Raw genomic sequence first — 17,577 nt, 5'->3', positions numbered from 1 at the left:
TAAAAGTACCGCCAACTGTTCAGTAATAAACTGCATGAGACACGTTTTGAAGTAATGACTGCACATCAGTGCAGCACTGACTTTATTCTCAAACACATTATTAGAATCTAAAAATAAGAAAATCTTCATGGTTGATGCCCAGAGTCCTTTCATCTGCCAAAAAAAAACACATGAATACAAAGAGATACAGAGCAACAGAGATATGCCTCTTTCCATTATCATAAACACAAAAAACAAACCTCAGTTTGATTTAAAAAAAAATAAAAATAACACAGCCAACCCGGCAACAGTTACAGTTTCTTAAATAGTCTCTGAGCACAGAGAAATAGAGATGATAAAAGAGACCATGCAAACCAGTCGGCCACTCTGCGGTCTTATTAACACCTCGCACACTCGCACGCTGCTTGGATTCAAATCCGTATTATCAACAGACATATGCCAGGAAGCGGGGCTGGCACCATACAAAGGAGTACTTCTTTTTTCAACGAAGAAATGTTGAACATTTTATCATTTCAGGGACTAAAATACTTCAGATTTCTTCAAGATAACAGTGAAAGTTATTTAATCTTAAACATGTATTCACATTTAGAGCCTGGATAAACAAGCAAAGAAAAGTTTAGGGGGGGGGGTGTTCTCCTATTTATCTTTAAGAAAGCAACATAAATCGGGTGTTTTGATTAATGTGTTCCCTTCTCAGGGTCACCCAAGCACATGGGAGTTCAGATCACATCGCTCTGAATCAGCTTTTAACTTAAGAATCAGTGGAAGGAAACACAACGGGAGTAATATTTGGTTTATATTGGTACGTTTTTAACGCTGTGCTCTTTTGGCTTTGACTGTAGGAAACACAGCGGCTTTGAGCTCAAAGGAACAGAAAAGGGCTGGCCTTAAATTGTCCATTTAACCAATTATGTTACAACAATTTACACATGATCTACAGAACCCTCTGGCGCTGAATATAAACACCATTCTCAGTAAAAACAAGAAACTATGTATGAAAAAACCTCTGTGAAGACAGAAAATATTCGAATGTTGGGAGTATGTACACCAGCCGGCATGGTTCACAGCACAGGATCTACCCACCTCTTTCCATCCATATACTTATCAGCAAAAATGGGAACAATTACGCAGTGAGTGGTATGGCCAATAACAGATGTTTATGTCACTGTGTAAACACTGTTATACTTTAAAGAGATAGCAGTACTATATACAAACTCATTGGATTTTCTTCTGCTTGGAATTTTTTTTTTTTTTTAAGTGCTGAATTCAAGTTTTACTTCACACTCTGATGACCAGTCCACTGCGAGTTCATTTTTCGTAGGAGATTTCATTGGGTTGAAGTCAGTACCGGGCCGACTCAATGCTGAAGTTCCCGTTGTGGCAGTAGAAGGGTCCATATTTGGTGCCGTTTTGTCCTGAGATTAGCTCAGATACAAAGGTTTGTCTCTCTGAAGACTTCTGGAAGTAAACAAAGAGACCAAATGTCAATTAAAACAAGTCGTTTTAAAGGTAGATGGTTATCGTGAATGCTAAATTTAATGTTTCTAAAAGTTGGGATTTCAGTTGAATGCAGCCAAGACGATGGTTTACAGTCTAGGGAAATGTTACAAACATCTAACAGAAGTTGTCAAACAGCCAGAAAACTTATATTCTTGTGGAGTTCTGAGTGGGTAGCCACACAGTTGTTATCAAGTGTCCATGTTTATTTGTGGCATTCCTCAGGGCTCAATTTTAGGCCCGTTAGGATGTCATTGTATTTGCCACTGCTGATAAGACAATGATAAGAAAACATAATATGTCCTTCTGCTAGGTCACTAATCATCTATTTGCCCATTCGAGCAAAAAGGTCCATTACTGTTTAGTTACTACAGAACAGTCCTAGAGACATATTGTCTTATAAGGAAATCGATTTCCTCTGAGATGGCTATGCCAGTAGCATTGGGTCTTAAGATTCTTTTAGCACCCAACAGCAGTAAATCATTTTGATTTTGATACAGATTTTCTTTTTTCTTTTTCACCAAAGTTACTATCTAAAATGAAGGGGTAGCCATAATGATAAGACTTTAAGAAAGTAATTGATCTCTTAATCTCCCTAGACTTGGATTACTGTAACTGTGTAAGTGGGCCTGAATCCCTCACAAACCTACCAGTTTCTGAAATCTTTAAACCAGATAGTATTGCTGTGCTCCTGGGTCAAGGCTGGAAACCGAATTAGATCACATCTGCCCAGGACTAAAACCCATTTCAAAAAATGTCTTCTAATGTATCTCTTCAGCTAGGCTTTATTCTTCGGTTCAGTATAATGCAATTAATTTTTATTATTAATAGGATACTGTATTTATTCATTCATGAATTCATGTTTTGAACACTGTTTTTTTTTTCTAATGGCTTTTTATATTGTTCTGCATTTCTTCATGATTTGCCTTTACAGCACTTTGGTGCAACTGGGGTTCTTTCTAAATGAGCTCAATAACTGAATGACTAAAATAATTTAGGCAAAACTGTCATTATTCATCTATCTTTCAATTGTTTATGTAAAAAACAAATGTTGTTGAAAATTATGATTGTATATCTTTTCTGCCTGTCTGAAGTAAAGAAGTTCCATGAGAGGAAAATGTGACAAAGAGAACAAATGAAGCATGCAGAGCTTATGAACGCTTCAAAAAGGTGAAAAATAGATCATATAACAGATTTATGGATTGAACCTTCCCCACGCAAGCTACTGTATTTTCTTTTTATACAACAACACCGCTTGTCTATGAATAACTTCATCCACCTACTTTTTTATTTGCTGGTTTTAAGGGTCAAACCAACAAAAATTAAAGTTTTTGATAATTGTCTTGGATAAAGTTTATTTCTTTGCAACATTCAGGGAAAAAAAAAATCAAACAACTAATGACTTTCAAATTCCACTCAAGCAGGGGTGTACACAGATGGTGGAACGTGGGTGTCCCTAAAATATGACTTTGGTTATCTGGTTTCTCTTTTGCATAATCAGCGGCTTGGAAAATATTTTAAAGAAATGAAGTGTTATGTTCCGTTTTAACCAAATTATGTGTATTCATTTTATGCATACTATGCTAGACAGAGTTTCACAGATACACCTGGGACTCCTACATCTCTGAAGATGAAGAGAAGTTAAGCCACTGAGAACTACAGGGTTAATACCAACCCATTGCCATGGTATTCAGTGCTCCAGTCCAAGGAAGGGTGGTGGTTCGGTGTATGGCGGCCCAGCTGGTGGTAGTCCATCGATGAAGACATTACTGCTCCACTATTCAGCATACCTCCTCCCATTGACTGGTAGTCAGACTGGAGAGAAGGATGGTAGCCCTGGGAGGGAAAAATATAAAACAAAACAAGGTTAAGACAAGGTCATTTTAGTTATTTGAAGGAAGAACATAACAAACTTGAGAAATTAGAATTTCATTGTTAATATGTGTCAGGGTTCTGTGTCTGTGCTCCACTAATTCTGCTCCACAGGTGGCTGCTGTTGACCTGCGGATCATTTGAACTGCTCATCTCTGGCTTAAAAGGAGTGCCCAGACAGCTGGAGGACACCAAAGTGTTACCCCGTTGTGGTATGCCTAGGCCATAGACCTGTCACCTGAGCTTCGTACATGAGTTTTTGAAATCCCTGTTTTGGATCTAACTTTGTCTCCTGTCTTCTCCAGTACGTCGTGTTTTTGGATTTGCTCACCTGTGTTGGCTCCGTGCGTTGGAGACCAGTTCCCCAAATCCCTGCCTGCTCAGATTTTTCTCTGGCGTTCCCCCTCAAACTCCCTTGGTATTACCAAGCCGGGCAAGAGACCCCCTCCCTGGATTCACCCTGGTTCTTCTGGACTCACCCTGGTGTCTGGACTCACCCCAGCTGCTCCTCCTGCCTGCCGCCGCAGTGGTGCTGCTTCGGGCTCCCCGAATGTGTAACGTCACAGAACTCCTTTTCCACTCATCCTCCCCGGATAGGTCCTCCCAACCAAGCGGTAAGCACAGCAGCACCTGGAGAATTTCCCCTGGTTCGACTAGAGTTAATCTTATCCTCTTTCTTCCCACAGTACCTCTGTACTGACATTCCGACCTCGCCTGTTGCTCACATTGTGTGCAAATCTTCGTTGAGCCTTTAATAAACATCTTAAAACTGTTTCTGTAGTCCGACTGTGTCTGCATGTGGGCTAAACACCTCAAAACCATGACAATATGAAGTGCCAGTTCTTAGTGTAATCATTTACAAAACCCTAATATTTGCACACATACATGAGACATCAGTACGTTTGATTTTTACACAGTATCAATAAAACAATAACACACTTAATTATGCTCGTGTATTAGTAAAATACACGATTAAACCTGATATACTTGATATAAACAAACCTTATAGTTTTCCTTAAACTGCTAAATTTTGTTTAAGATCACAAGTCTTAAACTTATACCACTGCACAATGGGATTGTGGAAAAGCTTAAAAATCAGATTGGATTAAGAACATTGATTTTTAAGCCTTGCTACTGATTCTCAGTTGGATGTCGGTCTAGACTTAGATTTGGGCAATTCAAACAAGTAACAACTTTTGACGTCATACATATAGTCCCGGTAGTATTGCTACACTCCATTTGTCCCCGGGAGTAGTTGATATTTTCATCCTTCAGGTTAAAAATTTAAACTGGAACGGCCCTTAAAGTCGGAACTACGAGTAGGAAAGTCGACTTCTGCACTCATGATGGCTACTAGCAGCAACATTGAGTAAAGTCATACTTTATTAATTTCTCTAATATTTATGCGAAATTTAGTCAGTCATACAGGTACTACTTTTCAGTGTCCATAAGATGTTTCAGAGATGTTTAAGCACTGTTTATTTGCACAAAGTACTGCGTAGAACAGCGTTATTGTTATTGTTGTTTTAACAACAGTAGTGATAGTGGCTAAAAGAGTAATGAAGAATCGGCACCTATCGTTGTTTAATGTTTCATGTTCAGTTGAACAGTTCAGCATGACACAGCTAATGGCTGTCCTGTAGTCAGATTCTTAAACCTGAGCTGTAGATCTCTGCAGCTCCTCCAGAGCTCTCAGTCACACTTCCGAGGCTTTCACAGAATATCTGTCTTTATACTGGGGAGGAGTTTGCACACACGGTTGCTATTTGCAAACAGGGTAACTTTTAAAGACGCTTGGCTTTATCTAACTGCATCAGAGTAAATGGGACTGAACTCAAATGCATGCCTTTGAGCAGGTTTTAATAATAATCTGCTCATTATCTTCTTCAACTTGAATTAGTTCATAGACAGCTGAAGGTTTTTGTATTAATACCTTCCTATTCTGAGAAGAAGCTTTCAGTTGAACAGGGATATAAATGTTCACACCGTAAGCAAGGTGTAAATAAGTCAAATCAATCGCAAGTTCATCAGCGTTAATTACTAAGGATTGAGCATCGGGCTGGTTTCATCAGATGGGAAGTCAGAGAAGGAGGTGGGCGGGGTAATGGTGAAGATGAAAAGTAGAAGTTGGAGCAGGAGACAAGAGAAGGAGGTGAACATTTCTGCAACCTTAGGATACTTGACAGAAGAAATGGGGACAGAAAAACGAGGGTGTGCAATGACAAAGTGCAGACCTGAGTGTTTGTGCGGGGAAGAGTAGGAGAGAGGGAGTGAAAGGGAAGTTAATCTGAGCGTTGTGAGTGAAAGAGGAGAAAGGGGAGGACAGCAGGTGGTTGAGTTCTCCCCCCGCTCTCGCCCCCCTCTCCCCCTCTACCTCACCTATTCATCTATTGTCGGGCAAATACTTCTCCTTCACTCCTTCACAAAGACCCCATCTGCCTCCTTTGTCTCTCCCTCCCTCCCTTCCCCCATCAGTTCTCACTCTTCACCCAGAGTAAAAAAAATAAAAAAGTTTGGAGCTCGGTCACTGTCTCTTCTCCCTCTTTCCCCTTCTTTTCTTCTCTTTTTGTTTTCTCTTTCTCTAAAGTTGAGCGACAGGAGATTAGGAGAACGAGGGATTTAAAAGTGCACTATAAATGGGCACAACTGGAAGTAAATAAGAATATATATTCAGTATATTTTAACCCCCCAATTTGAACCTCTGTGTGAATATTTGTGTTTGATTGTTAAATGTTACTTTCAACATAAAGTCTCTTTAGAAGTGTTTGTGTATTAAGAAGAAATCCCTTGACATTTGACAAAAGGGGCAGGATAAAGGGAGGCCCGGACACCGGAAAAATCGTGTTTTGTCTTTACTTGCAAAGCAAAGTAAATTTTTGGTAATACCTTTATCAGGTCTGTCTCCCTACCACAATGCTACTTGACCAAACATAATAGTAAAGTTTGCAGACGACACCACTGTGGTTGGTCTCGTCTCCAACAATGATCCACTACAGAGAGGAGGTCCACAATCCGAGACAGAGCTGATCCTGAACACCAGTAAGACCAATTAGGTAATAGCAGACCCCAGGACGTCCAGGAAGACTGAACACACTCCTCACTGCATACAGAGGGAGGTGGTGGAGTGTGTGGACAGCATGAAGTTCCTGGGCATTCACATCTCCTCTGACTTCTCCTGGTCCATAAACACCTCACACCTGGTGAAGAAGGCCCAACAACGGCTCTTCTTCCTCAGGAAACTAAAACAGACTGGACTCTCAACTAAACTGCTAAAAAAAACTTTACGTTGCTACAATAGAAATTGTCTTATGTCTTAGCATAACTGTGTGGTATGGGGGAGAAGGAGAAGAATGACTTAGCTCGGGTGGTGAGAACAGCACAGGGAATTGTGGGAACTGAACTTGGTTTTTGCTGCACGAGTCCAGAGAAGGTCCAGACGGGTTGCCACTTATCCCATCAGGGAAACGTTTCAGGAGCATCAAATCCAAAACAGACTGAAAAACAGCTTCTTCCCTAAAGCTGTGAGGGCTATCGCCCCCCTGCTGAGAAGACTGAGTCTGATACACATCACAATAACAATACTGTGAACGCAAATTACTCTTAAATTATCAGGAATGTTTTATTGCACAGTTCTGTATATGAAAGTTGAAGAATATTGAATTCACTGAAGGCATGAATACATCATCAAAGAAGCTTTGAGTGACTAATTCATGTAACACAGTAAATCATTTTTAGAAGACAAATGTGAATTAGGCATGTTTCCATCTACTGGTATGGAGCAAGTTAACCAGGCTTCGCAAAGTGTGATATCATCAGGAGTTGACAATACGCATGGCCGTAAAAACAGGAAGTAGAGGTTGCAAACTAGCGTGGATCACACATCTATGTAACTGTTCTGTCTAGACAACTAGTACAGACAATGTTACTTGCTGTCTGGAGATGTTGAGAAAGAAATGCAATTCTATGTGCATTATAGGGGGAAGCTGGCAGCAGGAACAGCTGATTGGTCGTGTGGGGTAAATGTTGGCAAAAAGTGTTTCCATTTAACTCTTTTTCACAAAATCCGAAAACCACCTCAATCGAGTGTAAAACCTTTTTTCAGATTTTGCCATTTCCATCATCCCTAAATTTTTGATGCCCCCTTGAACACCTAGACCGAGCATCCTCATTATGGCTGATTTTTAAGGCCATTGTGCGGCTTTAGGCACTGAGGAAAGAGGCGTAAGAGAACTAAACCAGCATGTTTGTGCTCATCTAAGTAGCAGAAGTAGTTGACCTAACTGGATGCTAACCAGAAAGACAAAGGCATCAAAACTTGTGGAAATTCACAATAAGAATTTTTCATCTCTGCGCATATGTGGACATTTATATTATATCTAGGAAAATCCATTGCAGTTTCCTTTGAAACAAAACCACCAAACCAAGCCTCCACAGAAATGTTTTGGTGCAATAGTATATCTGTCATTACTTTGATTCCTGCTTTCTTAGTTATATCTACTTAATGCACATCAAAGGCAGTAATCCTCTGCTGGAAGTACCTGCAGATAGGTCGCAGCAGAAGGTCGCACCGGGGCGAGCTTCTTTCAAACTGAACCTGTGCGCTACATTAAGAACTTTTTAGACTGTAAAACTTGCAAAGATGTTCAAGCAAAAATGTAACAGACTATGACCTAGATATCTGCACAGGTTCACAACAAATCAACATTTGAGAGTTTGCCGAAGAGTTCACTTTGTGGCTGCTGACGAAAAAATGTATCTGTGCCACCGTATGCACACAGGGGTTCTCTTTAAAGGAAACCCCGACTCAAAAAAGCCTCATTAAGCAAGAGTGATGGAAACAGAGAAACGTGATGGAAATGAAGTGACTCAGAGTAACACTGCTTACTTTTTGTTGGTGGCTCCGGCACGCTCATCATTACTGCTGAAAAGTCCCCCTTTAGATTTGATTGTTTAACAACGCATGCCATCACGCATCTAACCCGCTTTACAGCTGGCATTACAGACAGCAATCTCAAAAAAACAGGAAGACAGCCTGCAGAGCAAAGCCCCTACGTGTCAGAATCAGAACCAGGATTCAGACATTTCATTTTGATAATTGACTACCTTAAAGTTTTAATGGTTTCACATCATAAATCAGCACATCACTGCCATCAAGAATGCTAGACAATATAACAGCACTGAAAAATATAAGTCACTACGTCCTAAAAAAACAGAGCTATAGAGATCTAATTAATCCAGAGCGTTGGAATGGGGAAAAATTAAAACAGAACTAAAGAGAATCAGACAAACAGGGCTCCTAAAAATATGTTTACATTCAGTCATGAAGGGGCAGACGGCAGTTTCTTTTTTATTCTGCCACTTCTCAGTTCTTGTTTTTCTAATAGCCCTTGTATAGTTAAGACTATAGTTAAAGTGTTTTTTTTGTATTTGCAACATTTTAACTCTTTAATTTCTAGTATATATGACTGGCAGGAAGTTCTTTTCCCCTTTTAAAGTTTCACCGATCAGGCTTTTATGGACCGGTGCTGATTTTCCCTAATGCCTTTAGGTCTGACCTGCCCAAACTTCTATCTTTACTTCTTTTTTTAAGGACAATGCCGCATGAAAGAGGACAAAAGGTGCTGAAAGTTGTTTGATTGATGTAGTTTTTCCTGATCCCACAAAAAAAAATGAAAGTATTACACGATTATCCACATTGGTATATTAAGGCAAATGTCCTTAACTCTTATCTGATTTTTATCACAATTCTATTACCTGCTTTTGTTTGGTGCATTTTTATACCAAATGCTCTAAACATGAGTTCTTAGTTTTGATAAGGAGGGTTAGGGTTTTCAGTACTGATCTGCCACTTGTGGAGCAGAGCGGAAATTTCCTTTCGCTCTCTTCATTCTCCGCACCTCCGTTTAAACGGCATGTGCAACAAATGCGTGGTCATATGGCCGGCTTTCTTCGTTAAAGTCTTCTGTTCTCGTTTTAGTTTTAATCTGATAGAAACTCGGCATGGCGTCAAAATGGGTCATGGGGTGAATAAGTCTAACACCTGTGCAGACAAATTAAGGTTTTTGCAGCGTGAACGGAACATTTCTTTTTTTGGGTGAGCGAGGAAAACTCAGCTTTAGGTATCAGTGAAGCAGCGCTGGAGGAATCATAGAAACGTAAAAGACTGTCCAAAAGAAAGGATCTCTCTACGACATGGTGAAACGCGTCTACATTCGGTTCTGGCTAGGAGAGAGCGGGACTTTATGGGGGTAGCAGGACAAAGGCAAAGTTGCTCTGGATTATCCCTTTGGTCTGTCAACCTTCCTACATGTTGGATCCGGAAATGTTGGCTGTTGGTATATTTCTGTTTAATGCATATTTTGACTTATAGTCACATGACCGGCCGTACGGCAGATTATCAAGCGTCTGACACGTAACCACTTTTCAGTTCTCGTTTTAGGTTTAGTCACTAAAGAAACTCTGCAGAGTGTTAAACGGGTCAGTGATTAGGTCTAACAAGTGTGGAGAAAATAGAGGTGTCTACAGCACGTACGCCACACTTTGTTTAACAATTTAGTTTCTGGCAAATATGACTGCCGATCATTTTTTCCTCCCCAAAATCTCATTACCAATTCAAAAATAACATCAGCAGTTTGTCAGATTTTTAGTTTGACCAAATACTGTAAACAGACAGGACGGTGAAGTCAACTGTTTAAACAACGGCATAAAACGACACGTTCAGTGGGTCTAACCTGTGTGATGGCAGGGGAGTGTGACATTCCCAGAGAGTGCCCACTGAGATGCTGGTGCTGATGGTGCGGGCTGTGCAGCCCTCCCAGATGTGCCTGACTGTGGAGAGGAGGGCTGACCTGGAGAGGAGGGGTGGATGCCGCCGCCACATTGCCGAGGGACAGGGCTCCCTGGTGGGGCGCGCTGGCCCGGGGCACCGTCCCCCTGGAGGACAGAGCCTGCAGCTGGGGATGGATCTGGTGGTGAGGAGGTATGTGTGGGCCGAGGCCAGGGCTCGAGGAGTGGGAGGGGTGCGGGTACTGCATGTACATGGCTGGGTGCTGGTGGGGAGGGAGAGAGTGAGGGTGGGGGATTGAGCCGGGGGAAGAGTGCTGACCTGGGTGACCAGGATAAACTGAGGACTTGGGGGTGAACATTGAGGTAGGAGAGGGGGAAGAGTTGGAGGCTGAGTGAGGGGCTTTCATCTCGTTTGGGTCATTGTAACTCTGTGGGGGAAAAAAATTGAAGATTGAGGTCACACTTAGCTCTCCTTTAAGGAACAACCAAATAAGTGAATGCACAAATACACCAAGAAATCATTGAGTGACTGGAAATTACTGATCGGTCCTCCTGGATTTAAAAATCCCCACTGACAACACTCTTCTGTATAGATGTTGTTACTGAGCAAAGCCTCAATGTTAGAGGCTATTTAAAATGTAAACTGTATACGTTGAGACAGGCTGTGATTAACTTAAGCTGCGAGAAATTAAGATCAAAAGCAAATAACGGGAAAGCTGGAGGTTGCTTTGTTTGTTTTATGCTTTTGGGCTCTTAACCTTTGTGTTTTCTCAAGGGAATACACTTGTAGACTTCGGTGTTCGTAAAGCCAGCTGCGCTAATCACAAATAAAAGATACAAAAGGCATTTTAGAATATAAATCAATGCAATCATTTTTGTTTTATCGCACACAGCAATGTGACCCTGCCTCTGCTACTAACATAAATAATTTATGACCTGCTCACAGGGGGAACGGCAGAAAAAAAAAAAAAAAAAGATAGTTTGAAAGCTGTTCTTTTATCGTCTTATATTCAAGTTCTTAAGGAGAAAACAAAATAGAGCAAAACCCCAACCTGCAGCTCAGAGATAAAAAAAACAAAAAAAAAGACTGGAAATTGGCCACAAAGTTCAGACGGGTGCATCTCTAAATGAATGAATGGTTGTAAGTACCTGGGAGACCAGACTGGCTCTATAGGCAGCCAGTTGTTTCAGATACTCCTTCTTAGCCGTTTCTGTTCTCTTCTTGTACACCTGAAACACAAACATTCAGCAGACATGAGAACCGAATCACCACGTTAACATCATAAGAAGCTTTTACTATTGCTGTAAATATCAGAATTACAATTGGAGCTATTCATCGTAATAATGTAATACTCTTGTTTAAACATCAAAGGGCTTATTTCATTAAACTGACACTTTAATAACAGATTACTTTAATTATGCATTCCCAAAAACACCCTCGGCAGTTCTTCTTTGATTCTGAACGCTTGCAATTCAGCCGATGTGTCACTTAGAGGAGCTTTGCCTGTGCAGTGATGACTGGCAGTCCCACTGGTATTGTTATAGTTTATGTTTTTATGCAAAACCGTTCGCTCCTGTCACAAACATCGTGTCGCTTCTCATCTCCCATCTCAAGCAGCCTGCGTTTGTTTCCCTGTCATGGCTCTACTGAACAGGATAAACATGTTTCCTCTCACAGGGACGCGCGGCTGCCGTGATGCCGGCGGTTGTACGGTGGTGTGCGGAAACAGAAACACAATGGAGAAGCAGGCAAAAAATATCTAGCAGCTTCAGAAACATTTGAGGAAAAGCTTTTCAGCAGCTATTACCACAATGAATGCTGCTAAGAAGTCTCTCAAACAGGGGCTGACAGGAATAACACACGTTTTGTCTTTGTGGCACATGTTTTCACATATTATGACTTATTTTATTGGGCTTTTTTTGTTTTCTTTTACAATTTTATATCTTTACTTTTTTTCAAAATTCCTCATTGATTTTATTAAAGATGACTTTCAACTCGTCGAAATGTCATCTTGTACAACTGCCAACAAAAGAAATCTAAAATCTAGAAATGCATTGTGGTTCATGTGGTTAATACAAACATCAGAATGAGTCTCTTCCGAGTGAAGGGGGCTGGCGAGAGGTGAGAAGTTAAAGAAGTGAAGTTTTCTGTATAAAACGGGCCCCGTTATTTACGGCCATGGCTATTATAAGGCCATGATACACCCAGGCATACCAAGAAAACAGAGTTAAAATGAAAAACCCACAAAAAGGAAAAGAACAGTAAACGAGGAGGAAGGGTATAATTGTTTGTTAATACTTTTAAAGAGAAACATGAAAAACGTTAAATATATCAATAAAAACCACATAAATGTACAAAAATTAAAATAAAAATTTCTGCCATATATCGTCTTTTTATATTTAATTATAAGGACAATGAAAAGGAGGCTTTCCAGACTCAAAGACTAATAGTTACAATACCACCATTGCTATGATCTCAACACAATGTTTTAAAAAAATTTTAAGACATGCATGTTTTTTTGTAACTGCAGCTTTTTAATTTGGTCATTTCTGTTGTACTGGAGGGGGAAGGATCATTATTTAACCTTCATTAAGTTTTCTTTAAAAAAAAAAAAAGCCTCAATAGCAGCATCATTGCAGGACTTTTAGCCTGCTAAAAGCCCGTTTTAGCTCTGCCTCAAGTTTCAGTATGTCAGTTTGTTGATACATTGCATCTGGATACTAACAATCAGGGACGTTTTTTATTCTTAAAAGTGTTGTCGCACCGCCTACTTTGACATTCATTTAGTCCGTGATTCATTCATTTATTTCTCATGTCTAAATGTTCTCACTAAATTGAATTATTGACTTAGCAAATATTTTTCTTGTTACAAAATAAAACAGCTGGTTGGAAATCGGCTCCAAGTGTCTTCAAAGTTTTTGCAGATCTAAAAAAGGAAAAGAAAAATGGGTCCAGTTTTACGGCTCTACCTGCTTCTGTTCCTCTCCCAGGCCGTCCCACATGGAGGCCACGATCTTTGAGACCTCCCCGAAGGTGGCGTTGGGGTTCTGGGCCTTAATGTTGGCCTGGGTGTCCCTGAAGAACAAGGCGTAGGCTGACACGGGCTTCACTGGCTCGTTGGGGTCCTTTCGCTTCTTCTTCTTTGGCGTTTTGGGTTTCTTTGAGATGTCCACTGCAGCAGGCCGCTTTTCTCCCTGCGAAGAAGCAACGGCGGCAGACGAAGGTTCACAGAGTGTGCAGACAGGAGGGAAAGACAGATGGATGCATGCATACCTGAGGCGCTAAATCACCAGAAACTAAAATAATGACATTACAGTGAAAAATTAAGATAAACAGAGAGTTAATTTAAATATATAATATGAAGAAAATCTGTGTTTCTGTTAACATGACCTTCCCTGTGACCCCAGCTGTGAATGTGTGATGCTGCTAGTCAACAGTGAAGATGAATCATGGGGAAACTCCCCACCAGCCAGCAGAAGTGCTCAAGCTTTTCACACTGGGTAACGTCGTTTTATTCCCCCCTGAACAGCAAATATTTCCATGATATCACAGCCAAAGTGTCATAACAGCTACAGTTAGAGACAAGGCTTTATTACACTTCATTTCACAAGGAGTCATACCTGCTAATCAACAACTGTAGTCTTTGCAGGGTCGGACACAGAACCTTTGTGAGGACATCTAAAGGTGAAATGTAAAGGCCGTCGCCTATTAGATATCTGGTGTTTTGATTTATTTTACTGCTTTTCTATTCATATTGTTGTATATTATAATAAAATAAAAATAGCATTCCTTTTTTCTTTCTTTCTTCAGGGCTTCTGCAACTTTCAGCAAGTAAAATTTGGGACTTTTGTGGGATTTAAAAACTTATATTAATCTCATATTATACTTGCTTGGTAGCTTTTGCAAGATAAATATAACTTCATTAACAGAAACTGGGGTGTTTTGGCTCTGGCATGAGTATCAAATGCACTTAGTTTAACTCAAGCTGATGCCTTCCTACATTATATGGGAGATCCACACTTTCCCCTGAGGAGGCGATCAGTGGATCGATTATAATTGACTAAACACACAAAAAAAACAGCTTCAGGTGGGGAAACCTTGCATGCTTGCAGAGAGGTTGCCAGGCGGTCATTTCATTTTGACAGGGCTGTTTGCCTCTCTGCATCATGGGGTTTGTAGTTTTTGCCACTGTGTAATGAAAACAGCATTGCTCAGTTAAAACTACAAACTGTGGAACAAATGAATGTTGCTTGTGCATTTCTAAAGAATAATACTAGTGGTGGACTAATTGGGAAAAGCAAAGCATGTCAAAACTTGCAGATTAACTTTCTATGGCCTAAAAGTTAGATTATTATTATTATTATTTTAAAGACCCTGCAGAAACTGTGTTCTTTCATCACCCAGCTCTCTGTATAAATACTCCCCAGTCTTTCCATGACCTTCATTGCTCCCTGTTTTCCCTCTTAAATTTAACTTCTGGTAAGATTTCTGTCACTTTTATTTCCCAATAAAAAAAAGTTTAATATTGTCATTAATTAACTGTTTCCTCAGCCCGATTTATCACTGCAACACCAACCTTTCTGATGGAAAGCCATCGTTGACTTGATGTAGCCACTTAATAGAACCGATAAAAACAGACAGTCCTAATCCTCTCCTCTTAATTAGTCAAATATGCCTTTTCACATTCCACAACAGATTAGCTTGAGCTTCAGAAAATGTACTAATTACTAACAAGAAGTAATAAATAAAAAATACAAGGGAAACATTTTTCTATATTTAATGAATGATAGTTTGATTTTTATGAAACTCTTTCAAAGATCCACAACTTTCTATGTGCTTCCAAACATTCTGACTGACTTCATGAACTGTTTATTTGTGATTTGGGCCAATTTGTATTTGTCTATTACCAGGAAGCTTTAAAGAAGCTGTCAGGGAATGAGAATGAATAATTAAGATATCTGTGTTTTAATACGTTACAGCTGAGAGCATACATGGTGTCAGAGCCAAAAGTCTATTTTCATCCGAATGACACAATAGTTTTCAGCCTGACCTATAATAAGCTTCTACAGCCCTAAACACAATCCTTAGTGTGTTGTACGAGAACTTTAGCTCTTTTTGGACCAATATTAAGTTAGAAATAGAATGACCCTTTAACACATGGTATTAGTGTCAGAGGGATTTACAGTGTGACTCTGAGTGACACCGAAAGGTTCAAATGTTCCAACACTTCTTCACAAAACGCAGCTTTGAAATAAAGACTTGATGTGGCTGGAATTTTACTTATGCCTTAGACACACTTTAGTAACGCGCATCATTTTTTAAATATAATGTAAAATCTGAGATCAGGAAGAATGCATAACGTGAAAAGAAGTTCAAATTCACCAGAGAGTAGCCTCAGACACTACAGGCGCTCACTGACTTATGCTCCTTAATCATAATAATAAAGTGTGATAAAACATGTGCAGAGAAATTGTCTGGTGATTAGAACAGGCAGATTTTAATCTTGATAGACCCTCATGAGAAATTCAGAAATATGTTGCTTTTTTGCTGGTCAGTAAGCACACCACAACACTCAGCGATAAAGAAACAATCACAGAGTGACAAAGAAGCCCAGTTTGCTATTTACAATATATGTGAGGTCCCTAAAAATGAAGGGTTAGAAAGAAAGCCTTAGGAAGCTACTTAAACGGACCCTAAGAATAACACTGTTATTCACAGCAAAGATGCTCCGAGCTTGGCTTTGTTTTTCTTTTTTGACATTTTTGTAAGTCTAACAGATAAGATGAGGGTCTTCTTGGTCTAGAGAAACAACATGGAGACTGCTGTTTATATTTGCTAAAAATATTTGTGCTAGACACACTAAGCGGTGACATAAGTTGTGAAACTGCTCTTTGTCTTACATTTTAAAACCCTGTTTTACAGTGACGTGTCCTTTACACCCAGTGTGACGTCACCTGTGGTCCCCAATAACAGAACTTAAGGTTTCTTTAAGACAAGGTCAGAAAAAAATTAAAGGGCCACAGGTGGAACCCTGTGAAGAATAGCTGCAGCCAAGCTTTACATCAGCAGGGGGAAATCATAGAGTCCAGTGGATTAAGGCTGTAAAGCAGAGACAATGTTTTCTTTAGTGACAACTTGTTTCTCTCTGTCTGGGGATCAGGTGGAAGTGCTAACCTGACTCTCACCAGATGGATGTAGTTCCGGCGAGCTCCACACGGCTCCACACATCCATCTGGGATCGCTCCATTGGAGATGTATTTCAGAAGGAGAGGCCTTATCAAAAATCCTTGCATATGATTGGATAAATCAAGCTCTTGCCAAACCCAGTTGGGAGAAGGGTGAAACCATCGTTTCCACTAACAAAAGCCTTCAGCCGTTTTCTGGTGTTTTTTTTTTAAAGAATTAATATTCAGTAGACTGGACAACACTGATGAAATAAAAACATCAATGTCACCGCTTGTTTCCTCGCTGTGAGCCGCCATTGTTGTCTAAATCCAAACAGTCGCTTCTCTGATACGTCACATCTACAAAAATCCCGACCAGCGATCCTGATTGGCTCGTCCTCTTTATGTGGTATTGAAATCCTTTCCAGTGGCAGCGAGTCCAGATGGATGTGTGGAGCCGTGTGGAGCTCAGCAGAACTACATCCATCTGGTGAGAGTCAGGTTAGACAAGTGCGGAGTTGGGGATGAAATCAATCCAACATGGACACGGACCAGTGCACAAAGGTTGGTACGGGAGAACTTGATTGACCCTCACTGAGTCCTGACCTCAGCCATGAGAACAGCTTTGGGATGAATCAGAGCAGAGACTGCAAGCCAGGCCTGCTCCATCAGCACCAGTGTCTGACCCTACAAATGCTTTGCTGGAAGAAAGGTAAAAAGTTTCCCAAAGCAGACTTCTAAACCTTGTGGACAGTCTTGCTGGCAGAGCTGAAGCTTTTTTAGCTGCAAAATGTTGCCCTAGTGGGTTCTCATTAAAGTCTATGTGTGTGCAAAGCAAGTGAAGTGAGCCAATAGTTTGAGCGACATAGTGTATGAGAGTAGTCAGTGATTTACCTGTTTACCTGAAGTGTGCTCACGATAGGTGCAGTGATGTAAACGCATAAAAGAAGCTGTCCTAGTTTAGGTGTTCAAAAGCTTTACCAAGGAGCTGCAGTGATTTTTATTTTGCTTTTATTTGCCAAAGTGTCCATTTTATATATTTTCTTTACCATCGTACAGCTCCTGAGAAAATTGCTAGATATTCTCCAGGCGTAATGGTTTCATTTCCTCAGAATATGAAGAGTCAGTTGGGTAGCAGCGAGCTTGTTTCCATGTGAGACAGCGAACAGTAAAGGAGCTGATTTCTATCTAGTTGATATGCAGAGAGAATGGCTCTGTTATGACACATAACATCATAAGTCCCTTCTGCCTACACGC

General features: G+C 40.3%; 1 protein-coding gene across 2 annotated transcripts in view; it reads right to left on the bottom strand.

The window, feature by feature from the left end:
• Positions 1-44: 44 nt before the first annotated feature.
• tox (thymocyte selection-associated high mobility group box) overlaps positions 45-17,577 on the bottom strand; it is a 64,695-nt gene continuing 47,162 nt past the window's right edge. Inside the window, exons 6-10 of one of the 2 annotated variants that reach the window (XM_036134912.1) lie at positions 13,126-13,350; positions 11,305-11,385; positions 10,101-10,583; positions 3,173-3,333; positions 45-1,455 (exon numbers count right to left, since the gene is read on the bottom strand). In XM_036134912.1, coding sequence (XP_035990805.1) covers positions 1,422-1,455; positions 3,173-3,333; positions 10,101-10,583; positions 11,305-11,385; positions 13,126-13,350 — 984 coding nt within the window. In that variant the 3' untranslated portion in view covers positions 45-1,421. Of the gene's footprint in view, positions 1,459-3,172; positions 3,334-10,100; positions 10,584-11,304; positions 11,386-13,125; positions 13,351-17,577 lie in introns of both variants that reach the window. The other variant, XM_012882809.3, reaches the window with a different exon arrangement.

The sequence above is a fragment of the Fundulus heteroclitus genome, unplaced genomic scaffold (genome assembly GCF_011125445.2).
Source record: "Fundulus heteroclitus isolate FHET01 unplaced genomic scaffold, MU-UCD_Fhet_4.1 scaffold_94, whole genome shotgun sequence".
Taxonomy (NCBI): Eukaryota; Metazoa; Chordata; class Actinopteri; order Cyprinodontiformes; family Fundulidae; genus Fundulus; species Fundulus heteroclitus.
This window is presented reverse-complemented; position numbering and strand designations above follow the sequence as displayed.